Raw genomic sequence first — 12,806 nt, 5'->3', positions numbered from 1 at the left:
GACAGAGAGAGAGAGAGACAGAGAGAGAGAGACCACACAGAGAGATAGAGAGACAGAGAGAGAGAGAGACAGAGAGAGAGAGATGGAGAAAGAGAGATAGAGAGAGAGAGAGATAGAGAGAGACACACAGAGAGATAGAGAGACAGAGAGAGAGAGAGACAGAGAGAGAGAGATGGAGAAAGAGAGATAGAGAGAGAGAGAGATAGAGAGAGAGAGAGAGACACACAGAGAGATAGAGAGACAGAGAGAGAGAGAGAGAGATAGAGAGACAGAGACAGAGATAGAGGGAGAGAGAGACACACACAGAGAGATAGAGAGACAGAGAGAGAGAAAGACAGAGAGAGAGAGATGGAGAAAGGAGATAGAGAGAGAGAGAGATAGAGGGAGAAAGAGGAGATAGAGAGAGAGAGAGATAGAGAGAGAGAGAGATAGAGAGACAGAGACAGAGATAGAGGGAGAGAGAGACACACAGAGAGATAGAGAGACAGAGAGAGAGAGAGACGAAGAGAGAGATGGAGAAAGAGAGATAGAGAGAGAGAGAGACAGAGACAGAGATAGAGGGAGAGAGAGACGGAGAAAGAGACGGAGAGAGAGACGGAAAATGCCAGGAAATATCAAACGAGACAGAGAGCCAGATGGAATCAGGGAGAAAGAATGGAGAGGGGGAAGGGGTTTGAGGCAGAGGGAGTTCTGTAATGAGGGATGAGAGAGAGAGAGAGTGTGGGGGAGGGAGTCTATGTGGGAGTTTGAAGGGAGAGGTGTTGGGATGGGAGGGAGGGTATTGATTTATTTATTTCGGGGTGTGGGCATCACTGGTTGTGCCGGTATTTGTTACCCGTCCCTAACTGCCCTCCAACTGAGCGTTTGCTCGGCCAATCCAGAGACCAGGGTCAGAACATTCCGGTCATTCATGCCAGCGGGATGTTCCGGTTCCCCCGATGCTGCACCCCCACCACAGGGATTCCTGGCGGCAAGGGGCGCGTTTCCACAGAAAGCTCTGTTGGCAAAGGCGACACCAGAAAATTCGCCGCCCCCCCCCCCCCCCCCACTCCCCCCCCTCTCCCCCTCCGCCCCACCCACCTCACCCACCCACTGCTGGCCAATGATGGGCTGTTTCTGTGAAACACGCGGTGAATTGTGTGGAAATCCCAGGAAGGCGAAGGGGGAGGTGGAGGGAGAGGGAGGGAGAGGGAGGGAGGGGAGGGAGAGGGGGGAGAGGGAGGGGGAGGGAGGGAGAGGGAGGGGGAGGGAGAGGGAAGGGAAGGAGAGGGAGGAGGGGGAGGGAGGGGGAGGGAGAGGGAGGGAGAGGAGGGAGGGGGAGGGGAGGGGAGGGGGATGGTGGAGGAGGAATGGGGAGGGGGAGGGAGGGCATGGGGAGGGGGAGCGGCCCGGGGAGGGGGAGGGTTGGGAGGGGGACGGGGAGGTGGGGAGGGTGAGGAAGGGGGACGGGGAGGGGAAGGGAGGGGGACGTGGGGTGAGAGCGATGAGTGGGGAGGATTCCCAGGGAATTTCGAAAGGAACATATTGTCCAATGCGGAAGTAGCTGTAAGCGTGTGAATGGAGGGTTTGTCTATGACAGGACGGCCCCCTCATGTCTGATCCTCCCGTAAGATTGAACTTACTTGTAAGCAGTGTTTGGTTTGAGGTTTTGAACTTGGTAGCCCAGATTCAGCGTCTGTGGAATACCATTAACATGTGACACAAGACTGACCAATCCCCGCCTGAATCGGCAGATTGGCCTCACAAAACCAAGCTGCTCGGGTCCTAGAGGAGAAAGATAGCAAATAGAGTTCAGAGTTCAATGGGAGAGAAACCACGGCAACGTGAACTGGATAAAGGGTTGATGGGAGTTGATACCTTGTCCTCCTGCGCTGTTCGTGACACTGACTGTGACGGCCTGGCTTGAGAATGAACAGGGAGGCAAACTGATGATTGCAGACACCGAGCGGGTGCTTCCCACAATCCCACTGTTGGCCTCGTTCACTAAGGTGACGTTAAACGCTGCGAAAGAAAGAAAAAAAAACTGCTGAATAAAACCCTGGCTGGGGTGAGAGGTCAAAGAACAAAGAAAATTACAGCAAAGGAACAGGCCCTTCGGCCCTCCAAATCTGCACCAACCAAAGGTCATCCAATGGTCGTCATTTGACCAAAGAGGTAAAATGAAGCCTCATCCCTAATAGGACGGGGATGGAAGGATCCCAGCGAGTGTCCGTCCCTTCAACCTGTTAACAGTTTCCACCATTGGATTCCTGTGAGACGTTCAGAATGGGCCCTGGCTCTGTGAACATGGCAGACCGTCACTGCAAGCTCATCACCAGCGGTTTTCTGGTTCCTATCGGAACAGGAAGAGACCATTCACCATTCTGTACAATCATTCCAACCGTATCTTCACCCCGTTCACCCATCCCGTTTCTACGACGATTAATCTCAACAAAAATCCCCCCCCCCCCACTCTCACCCCCGACACCTGTAGCATCAAGAGAGAGGGGAGAGTTCCGGAGAGTTCCAGATTTCCACACCACCTCGTGCTCCCTGACCTCCCCTTGGGCAGCCCTGGCTCGAATGTTAAAATTATCAGACACAATTGTCCACTGCGCAACCCCCACCTCCAAAACCACACGCCAGAGCAAATAGTTTCCCACCGTCCACCCAAACACATCCTTTCATCATTCTAACGATCTGGATCCGTATCCAGTTCCTGAGACTCTAAATACAGCTACAGTTCCGGGGACCCGGGTTCGAATCCCGTTACGGCAGATGGTGAAATTTGAATTCAATAAAAAATATCTGGAATTAAAAATCTATCGATGACCATGAAACCATTGTCGATTGTCGGAAAAACCCATCTGGTTCACTAAAGTCCTTTGGGGAAGGAAATCTGCCGTCCTCGCCCGGTCTGGCCTACATGTGACTCCAGAGCCACAGCAATGTGGTTGACTCTCAACTGCCCTCCAAGGGCAACTAGGGATGGGCGATAAATGCTGGCCAACCAGCGACGCCCGTGTCCCACGACGGAATTTTTAAAATCCTTTGTTCCAATCAATTGGGCTGATGTTCTTTCAAATCATACCATACCTTTTATTAAGTTGATCTTTCTCTACAGCCCAGCTACATTCTGCACTCTCTCCTTTCCTTCTCCCCATGTACTCTATGAACGGTATGTTTTGTCTGTATAGCGAAAGGAACAATACTTTTCACTGTATCCCAACACATGTGACAATAATAAATCAAATCAAAAATCACTGTCAGAATTTCTCTTTAACAATAATGTTAGATCCAAGGATTTTATTGGATTAAGGATACAGCGGGTGGCTGTGAATGAGGTCAGGATCGATATTCCGGAATGGATTATTCCACTAATCCTGGTCACAACAGAGACGAGTGGGTATTTAACTAACCAGCCGCCAGCGTGGAAGATTACACCGGGTTTTAACCATTCACCAGTTCCCGTCCCTTTCCCACCCTCATTCTGTGAGGCCGTGTCATTGGTTAGATTTATTCCACCTGCAGTAACATTGAAAATACCCCTGGTAAAAGCTTTGTGTGGAATGTGTTATTGTTCTAGTCACAGTCGCAGTGAGGGAGTTCGAGTCACAGTCGCAGTGAGGGAGTTCCAGTCACAGTCGCAGTGAGGGAGTTCCAGTCACAGTCGCAGTGAGGGAGTTCGAGTCACAGTCGCAGTGAGGGAGTTCGAGTCACAGTCGCAGTGAGGGAGTTCCAATCACAGTCGCAGTGAGGGAGTTCCAGTCACAGTCGCAGTGAGGGAGTTCGAGTCACAGTCGCAGTGAGGGAGTTCGAGTCACAGTCGCAGTGAGGGAATTCCAGTCACAGTCGCAGTGAGGGAGTTCCAGTCACAGTCGCAGTGAGGGAGTTCGAGTCACAGTCGCAGTGAGGGAGTTCGAGTCACAGTCGCAGTGAGGGAGTTCGAGTCACAGTCGCAGTGAGGGAGTTCCAGTCACAGTCGCAGTGAGGGAGTTCGAGTCACAGTCGCAGTGAGGGAGTTCCAGTCACAGTCGCAGTGAGGGAGTTCCAGACACAGTCGCAGTGAGGGAGTTCCAGTCACAGTCGCAGTGAGGGAGTTCCAGACACAGTCGCAGTGAGGGAGTTCGAGTCACAGTCGCAGTGAGGGAATTAGAAGGGCAAAAAGGGGTCACAAAATGTCCTTGGCAGACAGGATTAAGGAGAATCCCAAGGCATTTTATTCATACGTTAGGAACAAAAGGGTTGTCAGGGAAAAAATCAGACCTCTCAGGGACAAAAGTGGGCAATTATGCTTGGAACCCAAAGAAGTAGGGGAGATCCTAAATGAATACTTTGCGTCGGTATTCACAAAGGAGAGGGATGTGTTGACTGGGAGTGTCTCGGAGGGGAGTGTTGAACCATTGGAGAAAATCTCCATTACAAGGGAGGAAGTGTTAGGTTTGTTAGAGAATATAAAGACTGACAAATCCCCAGGGCCTGATGGAATCTATCCAAGGCTGCTCAGGGAGACGAGAGATGAAATCGCTGGGCCTCTGACGCAAATCTTTGTCTCGTCACTGGATGCAGGTGAAGTCCTAGAGGATTGGAGGATAGCTAATGTGGTCCCGTTATTTAAGAAGGGTAGGAAGGATGATCCAGGAAATTATAGGCCGGTGAGCTTGACGTCCGTGGTGGGGAAGTTGTTGGAGAAGATTCTTAGAGATAGGATGCATGCGCTATTAGAAAGGAATAAACTCATTAACGATAGTCAGCATGGTTTTGTGAGAGGGAGGTCATGCCTCACTAACCTGGTGGAGTTTTTTGAAGAAGTGACCAGAATGGTTGACGAGGGAAGGGCCGTGGATGTCGTCTATATGGACTTTAGTAAAGCGTTTGACAAAGTCCCTCATGGTAGGCTGGTGAAAAAGGTTGGATCTCATGGGATAAAGGGGGAGGTGGCTAGATGGGTGGAGAACTGGCTAGGTCACAGAAGACAGAGGGTGGTAGTGGAAGGGTCTTTCTCCGGCTGGAGGCCTGTGACTAGTGGTGTTCCGCAGGGCTCTGTATTGGGACCTCTGCTGTTTGTGATTTATATAAACGATCTGGAAGAAGGTGTAACTGGGGTGATCAGTAAGTTTGCGGACGACACAAAATTGGCAGGACTTGCTGATAGTGAGGAGCATTGTCAGAAGCTACAGAAGGATATAGATAGGCTGGAAATTTGGGCAAAGAAATGGCAGATGGAGTTCAATCCTGATAAATGCGAAGTGATGCATTTTGGTAGAAATAATGTAGGGAGGAGCTATACGATAAATGGCAGAACCATAAAGGGTGTAGATACGCAGAGGGACCTGGGTGTGCAAGTCCACAGATCCTTGAAGGTGACGTCACAGGTGGAGAAGGTGATGAAGAAGGCATATGGCATGCTTGCCTTTATAGGACGGGGCATAGAGTATAAAAGTTGGGGTCTGATGTTGCAGATGTATAGAACGTTGGTTCGGCCGCATTTGGAGTACTGCGTCCAGTTCTGGTCGCCACACTACCAGAAGGACGTGGAGGCTTTAGAGAAAGTACAGAGGAGGTTTACCAGGATGTTGCCTGGTATGGAGGGGCTTAGTTATGAGGAGAGATTGGATAAACTGGGGTTGTTCTCCCTGGAAAGACGGAGGATGAGAGGTGACCAAATAGAGGTGTATAAAATTATGAAAGGCATAGATAGGGTGAACGGTGGGAAGCTTTTCCCCAGGTTGGTGCTGACGTTCACGAGGGGTCATAGGTTCAAGGTGAAGGGAGGGAGGTTTAACACAGATATCGGAAGGACATATTTTACACAGAGGGTGGTGGGGGCCTGGAATGCGCTGCCAGGCAAGGTGGTGGAGGTGGACACACTGGGAATGTTTAAGACTTATCTAGATAGCCATATGAACGGAGTGGGAATGGAGGGATACAAAAGAATGGTCTAGTTTGGACCAGGGAGCGGCACGAGCTTGGAGGGCCGAAGGGCCTGTTCCTGTGCTGTATTGTTCTTTGAGGGAGTGAGGGAGTTCCAGTCACAGTCGCAGTGAGGGAGTTCCAGTCACAGTCGCAGTGAGGGAGTTCTAGTCACAGTCGCAGTGAGGGAGTTCCAGTCACAGTCGCAGTGAGGGAGTTCCAGTCACAGTCGCAGTGAGGGAGTTCCAGTCACAGTCGCAGTGAGGGAGTTCCAGTCACAGTCGCAGTGAGGGAGTTCTAGTCACAGTCGCAGTGAGGGAGTTCCAGTCACAGTCGCAGTGAGGGAGTTCCAGTCACAGTCGCAGTGAGGGAGTTCCAGTCACAGTCGCAGTGAGGGAGTTCCAGTCACAGTCGCAGTGAGGGAGTTCCAGACACAGTCGCAGTGAGGGAGTTCTAGTCACAGTCGCAGTGAGGGAGTTCCAGTCACAGTCGCAGTGAGGGAGTTCCAGTCACAGTCGCAGTGAGGGAGTTCTAGTCACAGTCGCAGTGAGGGAGTTCCAGTCACAGTCGCAGTGAGGGAGTGGACACTTCAGCACGGAGAACATTGATAACCGAAGAGAAGGTTCACCATTGGCTTCCTCATGTTTTGGAAACACAGATTAACCAATCAGACAACCACAGCTCATTTCTTGTTGGGTTTTGTGACACCTCCAGCCTCGCTGTGTTGACTCGGTAAGTCAAATCTACCAATCCTCGCTCTGCTCTCTCTTCCCAGTACATGTTACATTAGATACAGTCATCTAATCACACAATTATACAGCACTGAAGGAGGCCCTTCAGCCCATCATATCTGTGCTAGCTCTTTAAAAGAGCTACTCAATCAGCCCCACTCGCTGCTTTTTCCAATTCCCTGCAATTCCCTTCTGAAGATATTAATGAATCTGTTTCCACCGCCTGTTTAGTCAGCACCTTCCAGATCACAGCTCGCTGTGTGACTAAAAACATCCTCCTCAACTCCCCCTCTGGTTCTTTTCCCGATTCTTTTCAATCTCTGTCCCCTGTGGTCACCGAGCCTCCTGTCACTGGAAACACTTTCTCCTCATTGACTCTATCCAATCCACTCATGAATGCAAACACCTCAACTAAATCTCCCCCTTAACCCTTACTGCTCCCAGGAGAACAATCCCACTCGGAGAGAAATCCTTCATCCCCGCTCCCATTCTGGTAAATCTCTCTTGTACGATCCGGACCTTTGATATGTTGGCGAGAATTGGAGACTAAGACCCAGCTCTAGGGTTAGAAAAGGTTTAGCGTAGTCACAGGGTGGACTTTTACCAGCACGTCCACCCGAGTTTCGTACGATACCGCCCAAAGGAGAATACTGTTCTCCGAGCCTCGCCCGCCCCCGGAATCGGGGTGGATGTGGCGGTAAAATTCCAGCCATAGAGTCATAGAGGTCTACAGCACAGATAAAGGCCTTTCAGCCCATCGAGTCTGTACTTGTCAGAGACAAAACACCCAATTATTCCAAAACATTTTCCAGCATTTGGTCCACAGCCTTGTATCCGTGGCACCATTCCCAGAGTGAGTGCTCTGGGATCCTGGGCAGGGAATGATTATTGACGATTGCTACAGAATCTGCAGGTCCCACACATGATGTTACTCTGGATTTCTAACAAGTTTCTCATTCATGTGTTATTCTATAATTATTATCTCGGGGTCTCTGGATTGTTCTTGTGTCAGTGGGAGACAGTGCCATGGGCCACAGCTTGTCCATTCCAGTGTTCCCAGCTGTAACCCCAACACTAGAATTTCCCCAAAATGCAACTCTTTAAAATCTCACACAAGTCATGGGAGCGCAGTGAGAGTCACAAACAATCTCCCACAGGAATTTCAAACACATCCTTTGGCCGGAATTCTCCGGCTGTTCACACCCTGCCGGCACCACCAGCGGAAATGGAGAATTTGGTGCTTGGCCAAGTCTCCATTCACTGCAGCGGGACTGGAGAATCCCAGCTGCGGGAGAGGTCGGAGAATCCCAGCCCATTATCTTCAACAATAGGGGGCGGCGCGGTGACACAGTGGGTTAGCACTGCTGCCTCACAGCGCCAGGGACCCGGGTTCAATTCCCGGCTTGGGTCACTGTCTGTGTGGAGTTTGCACGTTCTCCCCATGTCTGCGTGGGTTTCCTCCGGGTGCTCCAGTTTCCTCCCACAGTCCAAAGATATGCGGGTTAAGCGGATTGGCCATGCTAAATTGTCCTTTGGTGTCAGGGGGACTAGCTGGGGTAAATGCATGGGGCTATGGGGATAGGGCCTGGATGGGATTGTGGTCAGTGCAAACTTGGTGGGCCGAATGGCCTCCTTCTGCACTGTAAGATTCTAAGAACTCGATGAACAGTTTGGCTCCAGTTAAAGCAAGGGCCAGGATTTACAATCTCTGATGGTTTCTGCTCACAATCACTGTCCGGGTATAAAGCTGGACTGCGACGCCTTCACGGTCAAACAGTCTGCAAACACTCATAAGGGCTGGAGGTGGCCATTCAGTCCCTCCACAGTCTGAAAGATGTGCTGGTTAGGTGCACGGGCCACGCTAAATTCTCCCTCAGTGTACCCAAATAGGCCACTCGGGGATTTTCACAGTAACTTCATTGCAGTGTTAATGTTAGCCTTCTTGTGACACCACTGAATAAACTTTAAACTTTAAACTCGAGCCTGTTCCTGAGAGCCGGATCGCGCTGTCCAGTCTCGGGAAGAACAGCCAATTGGTCTGAGGGATGGAGAGGCCACGGGATAAACCCTTGGCACCTGTAACTGAGCAGCAATTAAAACATAAAGTGCTGGAAACACTCAGCCGGCCTGGCAGCATCTGTGGAGAGAGAAACAGAGTTAACGTTTCCAGTCCAAATGACTCTTCTACAGAGAGTTTTCCAGCATTTTCTGTTTTTATTCCAGCTTTCCAACAAAGAACAAAGAAAATTACAGCACAAGAACAGGCCCTTCGGCCCTCCAAGCCTGCATCAACCGTGCTGCCCGACTGAACTAAAACCCCCTACCCTTCCGGGGACCATATCCCTCTATTCCCATCCTATTCATGTATTTGTTAAGACGCCCCTTAAAACTCACTATCGTATCTGCTTCCACTACCTCCCCCGGCAACGAGTTCCAGGCACCCACTACTCTGTGTAAAAAATCTGCCTTGTACATCTCCTTTAAACCTTGCCCCTCTCACCTTAAACTTATGCCCCTAGTAATTGACTCTTCCACTCTGGGAAAAAGCTTCTGACTATCCACTCTGTCCATGCCCCTCATAAACTTGTAGACTTCTATCAGGTCGCCCCTCAACCTCCGTTGTTCCAGTGAAAACAAACCAAGTTTCTCCAACCTCTCCTCATAGCTAATGCCCTCCATACCAGGCAACATCCTGGTAAATCTTTTCTGTACCCTCTCCAAAGCCTCCACATCCTTCTGGTAGTGTGGTGACCAGAATTGAACACTATATTCCAAGTGCGGCCTAACTAAGGTTCTATAAAGCTGCAACATGACTTGCCAATTTTTAAACTCAATACCCCTGGCCGGTGAAGGCAAGCATGCCGTATGCCTTCTTGACTACCTTCTCCACCTGCATTGCCACTTTCAGTGACCTGTGTACATCTGCATTATTTTGTCTTTCTTACAGCAGAGAGCGGCGGGTGGGGGGTGTAATTAGAGACTAAAATCCCTGGAGCCTGATAATCCGCGACCCTTCAGCTTCTCCTGGTTGTAAGATCGGGGGAAGTGGCTGATTTTTAAAAAATAACTTTTATTTATAGAGGTCTCAGAAGAAAGAACGTTGCAGCAAAAAGATGATTTTTGGAGTGCAGTCCCTGCAGGAAACGTGGAAACCAGTTTTCATACAGCAAGATCTCAAAAACAGCAAGCTGACCATCAGTTTTGGTTTGTTATTGGAAGGTCAGTTGGGATTCCTGGGGAAAGTCTTCATGTGTGGCTGACATCACCCACCAGAGGGAGCTCCAGGTTCATTCTTCACCACAGCCCCGTTCCTCCCTAAAAACCAAAGTGTAGCAGACACAGTACACAGAGCGGTACACCGTGCCAGATACACAGAGCGGTACACCGTGCCAGATACACAGCGCGGTACACCGTGCCAGATACACAGAGCGGTACACCGTGCCAGATACACAGAGCGGTACACCGTGCCAGATACACAGCGCGGTACACCGTGCCAGATACACAGAGCGGTACACCGTGCCAGATACACAGAGCGGTACACCGTGCCAGATACACAGAGCGGTACACCGTGCCAGATACACAGAGCGGTACACCGTGCCAGATACACAATGTGGTACACCGTGCCAGATACACAGAGCGGTACACCGTGCCAGATACACAGAGCGGTACACCGTGCCAGATACACAGAGCGGTACACCGTGCCAGGTACACAATGTGGTACACAGTGCAGTACACAGTGCGAAAAACAGTGCCAGGGGTACACAATGCGGTACACTGTGTGATGTACAGTGCCAGGGGTACACAGTGCTGTACACAGTGCCAGGTACACAACAGGGATATGCAGTGCTGTACACAGTGCCTGGGGTTCACAGTGCTGTATACAGTACCAGGTACACATACAGGGGTACACAGTGCCAGGGATACACAGTGTGGGAACACAGTGACAGGGTACTCGGAGAGGGTACACATGGAGTGTACACCAAGAGAGTATACAATGCAGGGGGTACACAGTGCAGGGCGTACATAGTAAGTGTACACAGCAGGGGGTACACAGCAGGGAGGTATACAACAGGGAGGTACACAGAAGATAAATTGGGGCAGCCAGGTATCAGAAGGAGGCGAGAAAGGGGAGAAAGAAGAGGTAAAACCTGAAGGAAGAGGATACACAGCTGGGGTATACAGGGGGTATATTGAGGAAAGCAAGGGAAAGATGATGGGCGAACAGAGAGAGTTTAAAGTTTATTTATTAGTGTCACAAGTAGGCTGACATTAACACTGTAATGAAGTTACTGTGAAAATCCCCTAGATGCCACACTCCGGCACCTGTTCGGGTACACTGAGGGAGAATTTAGCACGGCCAATGCACCCTAACCAGCACGTCTTTCAGACTGTGGGAGGAAACCGGAGCACCTGGAGGAAACCCACGCAGACACGGGGAGAATGTGCAGACTCCACACAGACAGTGACCCAAGCCGGGAATTGAACCCGGGTCCCTGGAGCTGTGAGGCAGCAGTGCTAACCACTGTGCCACTGTGACGTCAGTAAGTGAGAGAGAGAGGGAGGGAAAGAGAGGGAAAGAGGGGGGGAGGGGAGAGAGAGCAAGGTGGGAGGAAGAGTGGGGCTAGAGAGGGAGGGGTGATAGGGAGAAAGGGGGTGAGAGAGAGCCACACACAGGAATGGAGAGAAGCAGAGACACACAGGATGGAAAGAAACAAAGAAAGAGAGAGAAAGTGAGTGAGAGAGAGTAGACAGAGATGGAGGGAAGGTCAGAAACTCTGACAAAACAGAGAGAGAGAGATCGGAACCACACTGACTGGGAGAGACTGAGTGTGGAATCCTCCTATGAGTTGGAAATATAAAGCATTAATGTACTTACATCCAGCCTGCGCGATAGAGGCGAGTGCGAACAGTATGAGGAGCCTCATGGCGTGAGGGTGGTCAGTGTGTGGAGGGGGGTCTGAGGAGAGTCACTGACGGTCACAGGAGCTGAGTCAGGAACAGAGTGAGAACTCCAGCTCAAACCAGAGATTGTCTCAACAACCACAGCCAATCAGCAGACTGCCAGACAGGGCGAACAGGTTCAGCAAGGACGCTTCTTCTCCCCAGCTGGGGCTACACCCAGACCCAAGGGCCTGGTCCCAAAACAGGGCAACGGCACCATTCACACACTGACACAGCACGGCACGGAATGGCAACGTGGGTGACTCTTAAACTGCCTCTGAAATGACCAAATAACTCAGCTCAGAGGAATCAGGGGTGGGAAATAAATACTGGATAAAAGCAAATTACTGCGGATGCTGGAATCTGAAACCAAGAGAGAAAATGCTGGAAAGTCTCAGCGGGTCTGGCAGCATCTGTAAGGAGAGAAAAGAGCTGACGTTTCAAGTCCAGATGACTCTTTATCAAAGCTTTATCAAAGGGTCATCGGGACTCGAAACGTCACCTCTTTTCTCTCCTTACAGATGCTGCCAGACCCGCTGAGGTTTTCCAGCATTTTCTCTTTTGGAAATGAATGCCAGCCCAGCTAGTCTCGCCCACATCCTGTGAAAGGAATTTTTAAATCCCCGATTTCCATCGCTCTGTGTTTCTGGGTCACGCCCAAGCTCTGGAATTCCCTCCCTAAATTATCCAACCTCTCCGCCTCTCTCTCCATCTTTCAGTCAGTCTTTAAAACAAGCCTCTCTCACCTTTCTGATGTAAACGATCCCGTGGCAGTATTGTGAGGAGCAGGGAGCACCATCCCCCACCCCCTAACCCCCGCCCCCCCCCCCCCCCCCCCCCCCCGGCCCACCCCCTTGCCCACCCCTCCCCAGTGTCCTGAGGCCTTAATCAACATCATTGATGCAGATTATCTGGTCTTTATCACAGTGCTGAGTGTGGGATCTTTCTGTGCGCACATTTCTTACATTACAACAGTGATGACACAATCGGAAGTATTTCATTGGTTGTGAAGCATTTTGGGACGTGCTGTAGTTGTGAAAGGCGCTATCCGAATGCAAGTTTCTGAAATGTTGGTTGGTCATTCCCATGAGGCACTGGGGCGTTGGGTGGATCTAAACCGGGCGTGAAATACAGAAACGAGACAAAGAGGGTGGATTCCCCGGCCACCCCGCGGCGTCTCTCTCGCGGCGGGAGATGGCACGCCCTTGGTTGGTGGTGGGATCCTCTGGTCCCGTTGCTATC

At 50.8% G+C, this 12,806-nt stretch overlaps 1 protein-coding gene across 1 annotated transcript; it reads right to left on the bottom strand.

Annotated features, from left to right (window-relative positions):
• Positions 1-1,602: 1,602 nt before the first annotated feature.
• LOC144480050 (uroplakin-2-like) lies at positions 1,603-12,170 on the bottom strand. The gene is made up of 3 exons (XM_078199212.1): positions 11,500-12,170; positions 1,858-2,001; positions 1,603-1,764 (listed from the first exon to the last, which is right to left on the bottom strand). The coding sequence occupies exons 1-3, from the start codon at positions 11,546-11,548 to the stop codon at positions 1,619-1,621; spliced, it is 339 nt and encodes a 112-aa protein (XP_078055338.1). The 5' UTR covers positions 11,549-12,170; the 3' UTR covers positions 1,603-1,618.
• Positions 12,171-12,806: the final 636 nt, after the last annotated feature.

Source organism: Mustelus asterias, chromosome 27 (genome assembly GCF_964213995.1).
Source record: "Mustelus asterias chromosome 27, sMusAst1.hap1.1, whole genome shotgun sequence".
Lineage (NCBI taxonomy): Eukaryota > Metazoa > Chordata > Chondrichthyes > Carcharhiniformes > Triakidae > Mustelus > Mustelus asterias.
Note: the sequence above shows the minus strand (reverse complement) of the source record. Positions and strands in the feature narration are given on the sequence as shown.